The sequence below is a fragment of the Haemorhous mexicanus genome, chromosome 8 (assembly GCF_027477595.1).
Source record: "Haemorhous mexicanus isolate bHaeMex1 chromosome 8, bHaeMex1.pri, whole genome shotgun sequence".
Classification (NCBI taxonomy): domain Eukaryota; kingdom Metazoa; phylum Chordata; class Aves; order Passeriformes; family Fringillidae; genus Haemorhous; species Haemorhous mexicanus.
This window is the reverse complement of record NC_082348.1, coordinates 8,894,093-8,910,080: the sequence shown is the minus strand read 5'-3', so window position 1 is coordinate 8,910,080 and position 15,988 is coordinate 8,894,093. Positions and strand designations below refer to the sequence as shown.

The window sequence follows — 15,988 nt, the reverse complement described above, 5'->3', positions numbered from 1 at the left end:
AAGCAGCGGAGAACGCTCTGAGGTGACCTGCTGCCTGGGGGGACTTCGCAGAAAACTGTGCGTGTCGGCGGCGGCAGGGAGCTCACCCCGGCGGGACCGGGGCTCCAGCCGCCGTCCGGGCATCGCGCAGGGGCCGTCCCGCTGCGGGCAGAGGGATGGAGGGACGAAGGGATGGAGAGATGCAGGGAGGAAGCACTTCAGGCGGCAGGTGAAGGGGACAACGCGATGCGTGCCCGACCGTCCAGGTCTCAGCGGGGCGCAGTTTGGGCGGCACCCGCAGCGACTCCGCCAGTGACGGCGGGGCGGGCGCGGTCTCCCCCCGCAGCCGGAGTGCCCGGGGACGTGCGGGACGCCCCGCAGCCTCTCCCCTCCCCTTTGCCCGCCCCGCCCGGGGGGCCGCGCCGCCACCGGCGCTCGGCGCGGCGAGCGGGCGGGCGGCGGCGGACGGGCGCCCCGCGAACCGCAACGACGGCGGCGCCCCGGAGCCCCCCAGGCGGCTCCGCCCCGGCCCCCCGCAGGTGGGTCCGCCCTGCCCGCGCCCCCCACGTCGGGGCGGTGACGGGGGCGGGCGAGCCCGTCCCCCACGCGGGACCGAGGGCTGGAGCCGGGCGCCCGCTCGCCGAGGCGACGCCCCCCGCGCCCGCCCAGCCCCGCCGGGCGCTCGGGGCGCCGCGTCCCCTCGGAGCGGAGCGGAGCGGGGCGGCTCTCGGCATGGCGGGGCTCCCGGCCGGCCGGCGGGCGGGCTGAGGCGGGGGCCGGGCGGGGAGGCGCCGGCGGCGGGGTCTCACCGCCTCTTCTTGCCGTCCCCCGCAGGGAGCGGCCGGCCCCCCGCGCCACCATTGCCTCTCACGGCAAGGAGGACCTGCTCGCCGCCGCCGCCCGGCTCTGGCAGCGGAGGAGGCGGCTGCTGGCCGCCGCCGGGCTCGCCCTGGCCATGGCCGTCGCGCTGCTGGTCGCCGTGCCCCTGCTGCTGCTGCAAGCGCCCGCCGACACCGGCGCCCACTACGAGATGATGGGCACCTGCCGCATGATCTGCGACCCGTACAGCGGCGGGCGGCCGCCCGGGCCCGGCAGCACCGCCGCCGTGGAGGCCCTGCAGGACCTGGGCGCCAACCCCCCGCCGCCCTTCGTGCAGGGACCCAAGGGGGAGCCGGGCCGGCCGGGCAAGCCGGGCCCCCGCGGGCCGCCCGGGGAGCCGGGCCCGCCGGGTCCGCGGGGCCCGCCGGGGGAGCGGGGCGACGCGGGGAAGCCGGGGCTGCCCGGGCTGGCGCTGGCGGGCGCGGGCGGCGGCGGGAGCGGCGGCGGGGCGGCGGCGGGCGGCGAGTCGGCGGGCGGGCTGAGCGCCGCCTTCAGCGGGCCGCGCATCGCCTTCTATGTGGGGCTCAAGAGCCCCCACGAGGGCTATGAGGTCCTCAAGTTCGACGACGTGGTGACCAACCTGGGCAACCATTACGACCCGGCCAGCGGCAAGTTCACCTGCCAGGTGCGCGGCATCTACTTCTTCACCTACCACATCCTCATGCGCGGCGGCGACGGCACCAGCATGTGGGCCGACCTCTGCAAGAACGGCCAGGTGGGTTCCGCCGCCCCCCAGCGCGTCCTCCCCGCCCGGGGTCCCCCGGTCGTTCCCCTCCCACCGTTCCCGTCCCGCGGGCGCGGCACCGGCCGCCGCCGCTCCTGGGAAAAGAGCCAGCGGGAGCATCCTTCGCGCCGTCGGGGCGGGGGTGCACCTCTAGAGCCGCCACGAATTCCGAACTCCCGGCTTGCAAACTTTTCTGCCGGGCTGGGGAGAAGGAGAAGCGAGGACACAAGGTAGTGGAGGGGTTGGGAAAGAAGGACTCGGGGCATTGATGATGCGGGCTGGGGGGACTGATGGAGGGGCCGGAAAAGAGGTACGTGGAGGACTGATGGGGAGGCTGCGGAGGAGTGACTCGGAGGGCTAATAGAGGTGCTGGGCAAGAGGGGCAGCGGGGCTGATGTGCCCAGCGGCTGTGTTGGCAGGTGCGGGCCAGTGCCATCGCCCAGGACGCAGACCAGAACTACGACTATGCCAGCAACAGCGTGGTGCTGCACCTGGACTCTGGCGACGAAGTGTATGTCAAGCTGGATGGAGGCAAAGCACACGGAGGCAACAACAATAAGTACAGCACTTTCTCTGGCTTTCTTTTATACCCTGATTAACACAAAAGTGACACGACACAACTGGCCCCGCCACTGATGCACATGAGGCTGTTTGGCAATTCCATACCCCATTGTGCTGCTGTTCCTGCTGGTGTCCACTGTCTCCGCAGGTCACTTTAGCTTCATTATCAGTTTGTATGTTTTTATTTTCACCCTTGTGGAAACGAAATAGAAATGAAACAAAGTGAACCCCTTCCTTACTCTCCCGCATTTCTTCTGACCCCCACTCTCCCTTTGTCTGCCTGAGTGTTTCGTGTGTCACATGAGGAACGTGGCAGCTTGAAACTCTGAATGGTTCCAGGAGGGTTTAAAAGAGCCCAGAGTTTGGACTGTGTCACACACGGAGTTTGAACAGGTCACATTTTTTCATCAATTAGTATAAATGACGATGATGAATTTTCAGATTGACTATTCACAAAGTGGGACTGGATCATAACTGTTTTTTCCTCTGCTGCTTTGTATGGGGTCAAGTGTAAACTTTTCTTTCTGTGCAATGCAATGCTCGTGTGGATGATGGTGTCATTAACGTCAAACCTGTTTCTGTCTGCAAAAAAATTTGGTCATTGACCACAGCCACCCAAATACCACATTAAATTATGTTTTTAGACAATGCCTTCTTGCTTTTTGTGTCTTCCAGTGCTACAAAGCAGCACTGTGGTGGTGCCACAGGAGGGTGGGGAGTAAAGGAGGGGGTCACTTCAGTCCCTTATGTTTATAGTCATATTTAAAGTTAGGATGGGGTTCCTTGCCCATCCTGGGTCTTGAATATGGTGCAAGGGGGCTGGGAAGAAGGTGAGAGAGAGGATAAAAGCTTCACCGTTATGCAGTTTTGTGAAAAGAAGGCACACAGTTATCAAGAGGTGAAAGTGGGGGTGTGGAGTGAATCTCCTGAACAGATTTACTGGGTTAAAACCTGATCCAGAGGTTAGCAAGTACAGGAAAAGGAGTTTAATCAGTTATTATGGAAAGCCATGTTCTGTAACATGCTTGACAAATGTTATGAAGGCAGCAGGGGACAGAGTTTGTCTAAACCCTTGCACTTGCAGTGTGTGTATGGGTTGGAAAGCACACCTGACTGGACATGGGTCTGTGCAGTGCCTGAGAAGGGCTGAGTGAGAAAACTTGCTCAAGACTGATGGACTCAGACCATTTAGCAGGGTTTTCTCCTGATGGTCCTCTGTAAATCCCAGTCACCCTCAGTCTTTTTTCAAAATGCTCAGGTGTAGTGCATTGGTATGCATCAGTAATGCATGTGGTTCTGAGCCTTTGGTGGAGGAGGTGCATTTGTCATCATCACCCCAGTAGGTAACCTCCTCAGTTTGGGTAAATTGGGACTGCTCTGCTGAAGCTAGGAGAGGTAAATTGATTTACAAAAGCACTTACTTTCATTGTACTGTCTTGTCATTTCATTTTTCCCTCCTGAAAGTCTTACCTCCCTATCAGCTCTCTGCCCTTCCCAGTGTTAGTGCAGTTTCACAGACGAGAGAGACAGGGGCTGGTCTGAAATAGCTCTGCCCAGGCTGGAGCTTTGCCCCTGCCCTGATGTTGCAGGAGGAAAGGGAGCCACGGTCAGACGCACTTGTTCCAGCCCCACTTTGGGGCAGCCCTATGATGACCAAGTTCTTAGAGTCACTCCTGTCTCCTACCTAGTCCTTGGAGGGTATTGTCTTCTCCTTGGATGGAAGGGGAGGGTCAAAGGGAGAAAGCAATTCCTCCATCCTGTCCTCAAACATCCCCTGCAGGGGCAAGCAGAGTTCATAACCGGGTACACGTGTTAGACACTTATCAATCTCTTATGTCTTGTCGATTTGTACTATTTAGAATATGATTAAATCCAGTGTCTGAGACCATCCAAATGAAGTATAATTGCTATGGATCCTCAATTCCCACCAGATCCGTAATCCTTTTTGACTATTCCTCCTCCCTCCTTCAATGAAATGGAGCTTAGACACAAAGCCCTTGGTTTAAATTTCAAAAAATTAAAATTGACATGCAGCAGCATTAGCGGGAGCCAGGAGGAATTCTAAGGAGGTGCCTGGGCTCTGCTTTATCCTTTGCATTAAGAAGCAATTTGTACTTCTAACAAAGACCCAACTGTTCCCCCTTGGCAAAAGGGCAATGAAGATGCCTTGCAAGGGAATTGCTGTTCACAATACTTAAACAAATTTGAATCTTAGATTTTTAAATCTGTATTCCCTGGTGGAGCCTGCTCCTCTCAATTCAAATGCAGGGCTGGTGGTGTGTGCCTGCCAAGGTGTCAGTAGCTAAGCGGATGATGGATTGATGAGGCAATGGGAAGACACAGGCTCACAGTGGCAGTTTGCCCCGACAGTGATCTATGTATCTGCACATTATCAATGTCATGAGGAGGCTTGAACCACCCTCGCTAGATGTCTCATTTTCCACTTATCTCTTATGTACTAATTATCAGGCTGGATTATTCCCCAGGACAGAAACAAAAAAAAATTGCTCATCGCCCCTCCACTGACAGTTTACACAATCGATAGAATGAACGTCTCCCTCAGCTGCTCACAGGGTTTTTTGTTTCCTCTCCTCATTGCAGGGTCTTTCGAGATTGCCTTTGTGGGGGGTTGATAGCTCTCACCCAGCATCTGCTTGGACAGGCTCCTCTGTCCCAGTCATCTTGGTGGTAGCTCAGTGTGTGGGTTGTGGGTTTTTTTTCCTGAAGTAACACAGGGAAAAGCAATTGGGAGATGAAAAACTTCAGTGCTCAGTGCAGTTATCCAGAAAAGCAGAGGCAGCGCTGCTGATGGGGGACGGTGGTGCCTGGCTGTCCGTGGCTGTGGGTGACAGCAGGGTCACACAGAGTCCAGCAAACAGCCTGAGGTGGCCTTGTAACCCTCTGGGCTTCAACTTGAGCTTCAAGTGAGTCTTCCTGCCCTTGGGAGTGGTCTGTGGGTTCTGCATGTTTCATGTCACAAAGGTAAGGGCTTGTTTGTGAGGGGGATACCCCGATCCCCTAGTTTGGGTGGGAAGAGGACGATTAAAGTGTACTCAAGGGGCTGGCTTCAGCTTTCTCTGGGACTGGCTTTCCCAAATGATACTGCATCTCAAATATTAGCTAGTGTCTGCTCTGGAGGTTTGACCCCTCAGAGGTGTTATTTACTTGATGAGTTAAGCAAATGTGCTTTTAAGAACTGGGACGTGGTCAGGTGTGATGTGAATAGGGAAAGCCCCCCAGAAAAGAGTGGAATACTGGAATTTTAGACGATGCTCTCTGTTTCTGAGCCCAGCCATGTGCTTAAGTTAAAATCATAATACAAAACTTAAATTTAAAAAAAAAAAAAAAGACAGGTGTTTGTGCTGTCAAAGTTGCTTAGATACTGCACCAGCAAATCCTTGATCTTTGTGCTACCAGTGTGAAACTTTGACCCCTTACCCTGTGCCTGGTCAGCACTGGCAGTGGAAGAGATCCCTGGAGGAGAGGTGAGCAGGGAGATGTTGAAGCACACAAACATCGTGAAAGGGGAAATGGGGATGCTGCTGAGAGCCCTGAGGGGTTGCCAGCCACCCAGCCTGTGGTTGTCCCCTGGAGGAAGGTGTTCAGCTTACTCTGCTCTACACAAGCGAGTGGATTTGTGGCTGGCCACTTGTTTTCTTCTTGACCTTCAGTTTGGGAAACTCCTGGCAGGTCTCTAGGGAGGTGGTGAGGAAATCCTGCTTTGTCTAGGGTGAAGAGGGTGAGCTGCAAGTGCTGAGTTTTCTCCAGCCAGGGTACAGAGTTGAGGAATCCATGCTGTGAGAGCAGCTGGTGTCGGGTGTCCTGTGCCAAGTCTGGTGCCTCTGTGTTTTCCAGGATCTCAGCTTGCAGATTTCCTCCTTGATGCTCATTCCCTTGTGGAACAGGGCCTGGGTCAGTGAGGCTCCCTGTCTTGCAGCAGCAAGAACAGTCCCATATTGGGTTCTCCTTGTTCCCTTTTGCTGTAAGAAAAGCAAAGTGTTGCTTTTTGTGCCTCCTGTCTTTACACACATGCATTGAGCCACGCATTGGTCTTCGTCTTGCTGCTTTTGAAACTCACTCTGGGCATTTTTCTTGGTGATTTAAAGCTTGTTTATCTCTTTGCTTGCCTTCTTCAGTGGCTCACAGTGCCTGGACAGGTTTAATTTGTGAACTCAAAAAGTATGGAGGATGGGTTTTGGTGGATACTTGTGTTCTTTCTCTGTTTATGCAACAGGCTAATTATACTAAGTGGTCTGTGACAATAGAGGCAAAATGGCATAAAAATCTCTTTCAAATCTGTGTTAAATACTTTTTTTTTTGTAACATGCTATTTTTTTTTTTTCTTTTTGTGATTAGACTGAACTGTGGGAAAAAAAATCCTGGTAAAATCATGTGTCTTATTGTCTCTGGGATAAAGAAGCCTGTCAGAATAAAATAAAGACTAACTGAATCTTCACTGACTTTGAGACTGCAAGAAGTTTGGTCGTTTTTACTGTGAAAACCTACATGATGCAGAGACCTGGAAGATTAATTACAGACAAGAGAGGTAAATTGTTACTGTGTGCACACCCTGTCAGTTTTGGGTGAGAGCCTGCTCTCAGCTGGTTTCACATTTAATGGCAGAAAGAGGTTCAGCTTGTTTATAACTGCAGGTAACATGCAAGTGGGGACCCATTTCTCTAGACCAAGCTCGTGCCAGTTCAGAAGTGAATGCCTTGGTCACAGAGCAGATGCCACAGCAGCAGTGCAGGAGATAAATTACTATTTCTTACTATTTCTTGAGCCCACTCACTCTTGAATAAGCTTCAATTTTGAAGGTTGTGGGGGCATTGCAGCAGGGGCATTAAAGACTAAAGGGGCTGAGCTGATGGTTCCTCTGTTTTTAGGACCAGTTTGTTAATTTCCTCAATGGTAAGTTACAAAGAGGCCAGCTAAGGGCAAGGCTTGTTCCCTGGATCAGCCAGGGGAACAAGGGCATTCCCTCCTGACAGGCTGAGGCTGGGGTAGGACTTGGTGTTCTAGGCTTGGATATACATTGGAATTCCCCTTCTTTCCCCCTGCATTTCAGGCTGAAGCCTTGAGAGCTGGTGGTTTCAGGTGAAAATGTGAAGGGTGCCAAGCCACTGTTGTGTCCTGGCCCCTGCCACAAAGTGCTCAGCAGGAGCTCTCAAGGTTTTGCAGAGCAAAATTCAGAGGGAGCTATGAGTGATGATCCTGTTTCCTTGCAGAAAAAGCCCCAAATGCCCACAAATTGGGTCCTTCCAATTGTAAAATAGCCTGAATTAACCATTCAGCTGTGTGGCACAGCTCTCTCTATATCCTGATAAATGGGAGTAGATTTTCTTCACAGGGGCTTACGACATATCCCTCTCTGTGCATTTGCTCCCATTTTGGTTTTATTTGGCACGAACTAGGGTAGAAACAGAAAAGGCTTGCTTGATCTCTATGATCTGCTGCCCTATTAATTCAGGATTATTTCCTCCAGTGCTCTGTGAGCACGGTGACACAGAGAGCATGGCTTGCCTGCAGCCTTTGACTGTGCTCCTCCCAGCGAGGGCACATTCACATGATCCTGGCTCTCTGTTTTGCTTGCAGCTGCCAGATCATGTCTAGAAAAGCAAACAAACAAAAAGTATCCAGCCCCAGTCTTGAATGCAGCTGAAATGTTTTCTTGGTGACATTTCTCTTTGTCAACAAATTGCTTATCACTTAAGTGTTGTATTGTGATCCCCATCCCAAAGAAGAGAGATCTACTGCTGAGAATGGCGGGGGAGATGCCCAGGAGAATAACTTGTTTGAAGATGTGAGCCCAGGCTTTATGAATGATGACTCTTTGTTGGATCTTAGCTCTAAGGTGCAATTTCAGTGGTATGATAATGCAGAAAATGTTTTAAGTCCTTGGGGAGGAAGCTGCTTTTCAGGTGGTGTCTTGCTCTTCCCATTATTGTAATGCTGTTCCTGAAGCTTTGTGTCAGTTGTGCTGTGCTGCAGCATGTGAATGCTGGGGGTGAAGGAGATCACATCCAGGTGGATCTCTCTGTTTTGTTTTGGTATACAGTTGAATTCTTGACATTTGCTTCCAATTCTTCTAGCACCTTATTTTTCACAGGGCTGTGCTGCTTGGGAGCCCAAGGGCCAAAGTTTGCTTCCAGGTACACTTATCTGATTCTTTTCACACTTAGTTTTCTTCACACTGGAGTCAGAATCAATCCTTAAGTACATTGCACGTGTATGTTCCCTCAGATTGCTTGTGAGGGAACTGGTTAAGTAGCATTTGGGGATGTAAGATGAATCTCAGTTTTTGTACCCTAGAGGTGGAAATGGTTCAGGTCCATTTTTTTGCCCTGCCCAGTAAGTGTCACTATGTAAATGCTTTTCAGAAAAAACACACTGAGAGGGCAGGACAGCTCCTTTTGCTGAATTCTAGCAACCTGCTGAGGAAGGAGAGGTGTCAAATACCTTTGAAGCTCAGCTTCTCCAAGCCCCTGCTGAGGGCATCACTGCAGCTGAGAGAGCTTGGATTGTAAACTTCAGCCTCCCCTCTCAAAAGGCAAAGCATCCTTGAGGAGTAACACTGCTGCTATTTATCAATTTGTGTGAGAATGAAGCCTGAATACTATTAGAGCTGAAACACTAATTAAGCCAATAAATTCCTTTGTCTTTTTGGGTGTGTTTGCAATTAATATGCAAAATCCCATTGATTCCAGCAACTCCATAATTCAAGATGCAGTGTTATTACATATTGACATGGTACCCTGTGAAACATCCAAAAGACACTGCTGTGCATAGTAAGGATCCTGCTGTGCTCCCAGTTAAACTGTTACAGCCTGGGTGAGTCACAGAGCTCCACCAGGTTCTTCCAAAAGCTTGGCTGTCAGTGGAGGGGGTAGGAAGACCACACAGAAATGTGTCTCTGCTGGGCATACACTGTGTCTCAAGGGCTATTTGCACTTTATATTGCTTTCAGAATTACAGTGGAAAAAAAAAAGGGAAAGATGTTCCAGCTGATCTTAAAAAAAAGGTTGAAACTGATGCAAATAGAAACAGATTGTAAAGGAAATATGTATTTGGATCAAAGCAAGGCAGTTCTTAAAAGCTGCCTTAGCTTTAATTTGCATCTGATGGGGCAATCTAAATAATCTTTCCTCAAGGTTTGTTCAAAGCTATGAGAAGGGAGACAGGACAGGAAAGCTTCTGAGAGATGGAGCACTTTCTCTCTTCCAGAGGAACATTGTTTTGGCATCCTAGGACAGAACAAGAGTCCTTGACCACTGAACCCTGAGGTGACTCTCTGCCGAGAACTGCTTTTGCAGCATCAGAATAAGTTCTGCCCAAATATTTTTCAGCATCCTTCCCTAAAGCAGCAATATCAGGAGGACACTGCAAGGAATGATTGGCTCTTACTCTCAGAATATTTAATTGAGAGGGCTGCCTATATGAGGCTTTGTTGCTGTTTTTTCTTACATTGGGACTCCTTTGTGTCCCCAGGTCTGTGGCAGCTCTGCTCTCAAGCTGGAAGGGCTCAAGAGAAGGGGTGGGGTTGGTAGAGTAGAAATTTTTCATGGGGTTGGTCTGATCCCCATCATCCCCAGGCTTTGGTGAAGCAGGAGCCAGGTTAAGCTTAATCTTGGGCTAGGGTTTTGTGGTGGTGATCTTTTCTGTTGCTGTTTTCATTTCTCAGGAAATTATTCGATTTGGTCTTGGCATAATCAATAAACCTCTGTATTGATATGTGCAGCCTCTGGAGCAGAGCATGGTATGGATGTGCTTTTAGTTCAAAACAGCACAAATCAAATACACAGTTGTTGAATTAATTTGTGGTTGGTGTTTTCTGATAACTGCAATTCGGATTTGCTCTTCCTGTTCCCTCTGCCATTCTTCTAAAGGCAAAAAAAAAAAGAAAAAAAAAGGCAGTCAGGCTAGAACTGAAGCAATTGTAGATGCATTTGATCCCCATGTATGCAGAGGCTGCATGACAGCTTTAGAGAATGGAAGATGAACAATATACAGGATGCTATCTCTGATTTCAAAGACAGCATGTTTGATTTCAGGCACAACGATAAAGCAGAATTCTTGATAGCTTGTCCAAGCTAATTTTCTTCTGAGTTAGTGCACTAACTACCTACCTAACCATAAGCTGTCCTTTTCCTTTTTCTTTTCTATTAGTGAACTAATAGGACTGCCAAGCTTTACTTTCTAGATGGGTCTTAAATGGGAAGCAGTTTGTTTCATGGAAGAAAGATGTTTGGGGAATCAATTTATGCCAGCTTGTAGCCACCAGAAACCTCTGTACTTCAGCAGACTTTAAATTGAAAAATGGAGCTTGCTCTTCATACTAGATTTCTCAAACTACTTACTCCAAGCAATAGAAAGGCAAACTTGTCAGATAGGCAGGGATTTTTTGAGGTATCTGTATGTGTTTATCACTTGGTTCACTTCTGGAAATCTCCAAGTGAAATACGGCAGCCTGAATTGCTTGAGAAGGTCAAACAAGGTGAATACAACACTCCCCTCTGGCCTAAAAAAATCCATTAATTGTGCTGTCAAATAGAAGTTTGGACAATGGCAGAGCTGACTTCTTAAAAATTTGTCTTAGCTCTTACAAGCTGGTGGTGGGAGGGAGTAAAAGTGAGAAGAGTAAAATGGTTTTGGGGTAGGATTGAGCAATCACCTATGTCTGCAAAATGAGGTCTATTTCTGTCCTCAGACCTTTCTACAAGGCACAAATATAAGGGCAAGTCTTCTAGGGGCAGAGTGGTCTGGTGATTTCTCATGTGTTTCCCTGTAGGCTTCTCTGTGGGTGGCAATTCCTTAGGCAGGCATCAGAGCTCACATAAGTAATGCAGAGAAAACCGTGGATTTAACAGATATCAATCTGTCTTCTTCCTTTCTCTCTTTTATTCCTCATAAATAAGAAAATTACCTGCAATTGTAGCAAATTACTTTCAAAACAACTGTGGAAATATTATAAACATTGATCATATGATTTGGTTGAATACAGTGAATTCACAGCCTGCTGGGTGTTGTACCAGGAGACCAGTTATGGATGGTACATTGCCAGGAGGAACAGTGTTGTGTGTGTCCTGGGCTCTGCTCTGCTCAGTGCCATTGTTGGTGCTGGGACTCATTCAGCAGAAGACCTGTCTGTTAAATTTGCAGATGGCATAAAGGCAGAGAAAATTATTAACTTCAAAGTGGCTCTGACAAAACAGAGGAAATAGATGTAAAAATACCAGGAGAGAATTAGAGATGCAAGTTACCTCTAACCTGGAGGCAGTCCATGGCATGGACATGAGTTGGAAAGTCAGAAGGGGTGGTCCTGAAGGACAAGAGAGGAAGGAAAATGTGTTTTTGACATAATTTTGGATAGGAAAGAGTGAGGGCCTTGAGATGTAGTAGTGAGGTCAAACAGAATGGGAAATTTTTGGATGGTGGGGCATGGGAGCAGGTTGCCTGGGAAGGCTGTGGCTCTCTGGCACAGTAGGACTCTTAGAGTGCACCAGACATCCATCAGATCTAGCTGTAACATAGCTGTGTTGGGGTGGGGAGCTGAGCCAGACTCCTCAGACCATATGCACTATTGATTTTCCATCACCCTTCCTTTCTCCGTGGATCTGCAGAGATATATGCACCCATCTGCCTGCCTGTAATAGAGCCCTCAAAAAATGAGTTTGGTGTGTTTCTGTGCCCACAGCAACTCTCGGCACACCAGAGTGACTCCATCTCTGTTAAGTCCATTTTGGAAGGGCAGGTGGAGGTTTCATGGGGTGATGGCATGTTGGCAAGGCGATGCTGGTGGAAGGACTCTTGCAGGGAGTGAGTTCCTAGAGCTAAGCCCTGTTATCCATTGCTCCAGACTGCAGGAGCTCACGATGTCCAGTTTCCCCCCAAATCCTGCTGAGTGACTGTGCAGAGGTGTTCTCACCACACCGGGTGCTCCTTTGGCATAGCTTCTACAAATCTGAGCAGATTGTTTCTGCATCTGAGCATTTTGGCTTTGCATCTGTGGTAAGAAGATGGACATATGGACCATATAGAAATATGGATCAGCAGGCATCTAACACTCAGATGCCTTTGAAGTTCATGAATAAGAGAAACTGAAATACCTCGGAGCTCCAGGAGTGCTATGTGTATGTACCTGATGCACCAACACCCAGCTCCATTCACCCCAAGCAGAACTGAACACTCCGTGTTTTCATCATAGCATCCCACACCAAGTGAGAATGCCTCTGAATTTTTTACTGGTTTTTTTTAATCTCTATAATCTGCAGATTATATGTTTAAAAACATTTGTCATAACCTCAAGTATTTTCCTATGTAACTTGCCATTGGGAACTGTGTGAGTTACCTGCAGAGGTTTATCTGAAACTGCAGAGGTTTATCTCAAAGCTCTGTATCCCTGCCGCTTAATTTTCCTCTTCCTGTAGCCCCTTTGTCCAGCATCTTTAGCTTTCTGGGGGCTTTCTGAGGTCTCCTCTTCAGGTCCTAATGCACTTCCAGGTGTGTCAGTCCTACATGTGGAAAATATAGTGTTCATTGAAAGAAAACTTTGATTTATAAAAGGAAAGTGGACAGCATAGTCTGGGCATCCTGCTTGTGGACTTTTTTGTTTTTCCCTCCTATCAGTTCAGATTATCAAATGAAACAATTATAATATTTTTTTTTCAAAGGAAAAAGAAACCCCACTGTAAAAACATCCTCGCTTTTCAAGTCTTAGCTTGAGTTTGCTTTGACTCCATTCACAAGGATCTGACTAGCCTTGTTTCCATCCCGGGCCAGAGCTGCTCTATTTAAGCCTCCTCAGGACAGGGTTTACAGTGGCGGTGCTGACTCACACTTCATTGAGAGTCACAAACTGTGACTCCTGTGATGCATCAGCCGCCGCCAGACCCAGACCCCGCGTCCCTCGTCCCTCGCAGCCGAGCAGGGCTGAGCCCGCCGCAGGAGGGTGTGGTGCAGGAGGGTGTGGATGTGGTACAGAAGGATGTGCAGGAGGATGTGGTGCAGGGGGATGTGGTGCAGGAGGATGTGCAGGGGGATGTGGTGCAGGGGGATGTGGTGCAGGAGGATGTGGAGGAGGATGTGGTGCCATCAGCCACCGCTGCCCTGGCCTTTGGCTGAGCCAGCATCACACGGTGGGGCAGCATGGGATGTGTGGCAGTGACTGAGATGAGGTCATTGGGAAGTGAAATCAGATTCAATTGCATTAGAAATTCTTGTCAGATAAAGCCAGCAGAGGTACTGCGGAACTATACATACATCTGCTTAATATATTTATTACATATCCCTCCCAGATTGATTCTGGGTTTACATTAAAAAGAAAAAAAAGTTTATTTTTCTTCTTCTCTGTTACCCATCTGGTAGTTTTGTAATACTTAGCTCTTCCTCACTGTTTGATTGGATTTGTGAACTTCCCATTTGTGTCAATAAAGTAATCAACAGAGAGATGGAGTTATACTTGGCACAGGGAAGGACATATCAAAATTGAGGCAAACCAGTGTAATCTGGAGAGATTAGAGCTGTGAGGGTCTGTGATCTGCAAAAAATCAGAGTGCAAAGCAAACAACAGTCTGTGTGTGAGGAACACTAACAAAAATATGTGGGGATGGGGAAGAAGACTGCATCAGGCATTAGCTGCTGATGCAGACACCCAGCAGGCTTGCTCATGTAGTGGTTTGTGCACACACTGACTGGGCTCAATGGTTTTGCCCCCAACTGCTGTCTCAGAGGAAATCTTCATGCTGCCTCTGCCAAAGCTTGGTGGACAAAAACTTGTGGAGGAATGATGCATGGTCAGTGTGAGTGCAAAGAATGTTATATTATATTCTACTTCTCGTTCTACCTACACCTGAATGTTAATTTTTGCTTTCTCTTCAAGGGAAGCTGCTAAATGCAAATTACCTCTCCAGCACCAGAGAAGCTGATAAGGTGATGATAAAAGATATACAGAATAAATGATGCTAAGCACTGCATTATTCTAGAGAGAGCAGAGGAAGGCACAGGGCACTGTAAATATCCTTTATGTACATTCCTATTTAATCCCAGTGGTGCAGTGCAGGAGAGGGCACAGAGGCTTGGGGTTCACCCATGCACTTATATAAAATAAGATGCAGCAGTGTGTGTTAGAGCTAAGCCATAATTAAACACCCCCAGGTAGTTTAAATGAGACGTGCACATTTAGAAGATAGTTTTTAGTGGATCCTGTCATCATCTGACTGGCAGAGAAAACAAACAGCTGTGGCATGTACTTCCAGCACTGTTTGCACAATGAGCATTGAGGGTGCATAGGCTGTGGGTCCAGAAGTGTGTTGTGCTTGTGCAAGGATGTCAGAGGGTTTCAAGCTGGTGCCTTCCACTCTCCTTTGTGTCCTGGTGGGTGTAACTCACCCCATGCCCTCCCTCCACCAGGGCAGGGGGACAGAGAGCATCTGGGGCTGTGGTCCAGAGCACCTTTACTCACTGGCCACGTTCCTCTCCTGAGGGGGGTTGACACCTGGCAAAGAGCAGCCAAAGCCTGAAACTGCAGATGCTCTCACTGTCATGGCAAGGATGCTGGAGCTGATGGTTGAGGTGCCACTGCCTAATGGAGGTCAGGGCTTGGCAATTGTGAGCGACCAAGCCAGGGTGTTCTAGAAAGCAGCTGTCCCATCAGCTGGGAGTTCACCCCTCATGAGTGGGGCTATTGAACTGAAAAGGCAAATGTGTTAGCTTGAACCTCCAGGAAGGTGGTTTCCTCAAGGCTGAGTCACTGGAGCCCGTTGGAGCCAGACTTTGAATTGTTACAGCAAAGACAGGATTTGCACATGGTTACCACCCATCATGTGTGAAGAAGAAACTTCCAGCTGAAGGAGCAGCTGCCTTCCTGCCCAGCTTGTCAAAGCTGTTAAATTGCTCCAGCTTAATCATGGGGAACTCCTTGAGCATTTCCAAGGACAGAGTATCTGATGAGAATGTGCATAAGGCTCTGGAATTCAATTTCAAGCCAAAAACGAGGAAAGAAAAGTTTACCTACAGCAGTATAAGCTCCTGGTAAGACTCAAAATGGCTAAACACCATGTGGAAGTGCTGGTAGCCTGTTCCAAACATATTGAAGCCTGCCTTTTTGCTCCATCAGGAACAGGAGACCATCCCCTGTGCACAATTGGGGTGCTGACCTGCTGGGACCTCACAGAGTTTGGGACAATAGGCTTTGGCAGGGTTATGCTCATTATTTTTACAGCCTTGAAGAAATTAGCAATTCCTCTGTAGGATCATTGTGTTTTCCTCATCCAGTTTTCTGCAGAGCCCCTACAATAGAAACCTGCAGAACAAGAAGCACGCCTTGATGTCCCCTGGCCTCTTGTTCTGCAGCTTTCTGCTGCAGGGACTCTGCAGAAGGTGGGATGGGGAAAAGGCAGGATCTGTCCAGCAGTCAGCTGTCTGATGTGGCAGCAGTACCCTTGGTGCTGGGGGAGCACTGTCCTTGCCTGCGGAGACAGGAGGGAAAAAAGCCTCAGCTCCCGGCGGCAGTGCTGGAGATGCCGGCCAGAGTTAGGACTGGCTTGATGGCTCCTGATGGGAGCAGGACAGGAGCCTGGAGCTGGTTTAACTGTGTCTCTGCCATCACCATGGTGGGTTCTTTGTGTTCTTGGGGATGTTGTGAATTAAGGGGCACTGTTACGATGCCAGGTGGGGTGGTCTGGTGAGATCATTGCATTGCAGCCCTGTGACTGCAGGGGATGTGCCTCCCTGCCTTGGAGCTTTGCTTCAATATTTACAGAACACATTGACACATGTTTAAAAAGCTTCAGCTGGAATGAGCAAGACCAAACACTGCTGTGGAATGTCACCGTGTTCCTTTTTAGA

At 49.5% G+C, this 15,988-nt stretch overlaps 1 protein-coding gene across 1 annotated transcript; it reads left to right on the top strand.

The window, feature by feature from the left end:
• Positions 1-885: 885 nt before the first annotated feature.
• On the top strand, positions 886-2,791 carry C1QL2 (complement C1q like 2). Its single transcript, XM_059852321.1, has 2 exons — positions 886-1,573; positions 2,002-2,791. Exons 1-2 carry the CDS (start codon positions 935-937, stop codon positions 2,179-2,181), a joined length of 819 nt encoding a protein of 272 aa, XP_059708304.1. The 5' UTR covers positions 886-934; the 3' UTR covers positions 2,182-2,791.
• Positions 2,792-15,988: the final 13,197 nt, after the last annotated feature.

What these genes read in the sequence shown, in the direction of transcription:
- C1QL2 (XM_059852321.1), top strand. Translation starts at nt 935, where the DNA reads ATGGCCGTCGCGCTGCTGGTCGCCGTGCCCCTGCTGCTGCTGCAAGCG. An exon ending in ACCTCTGCAAGAACGGCCAG is followed by an intron (nt 1,574 to 2,001) that starts GTGGGTTCCGCC and finishes CTGTGTTGGCAG; the next exon opens with GTGCGGGCCAGTGCCATCGC.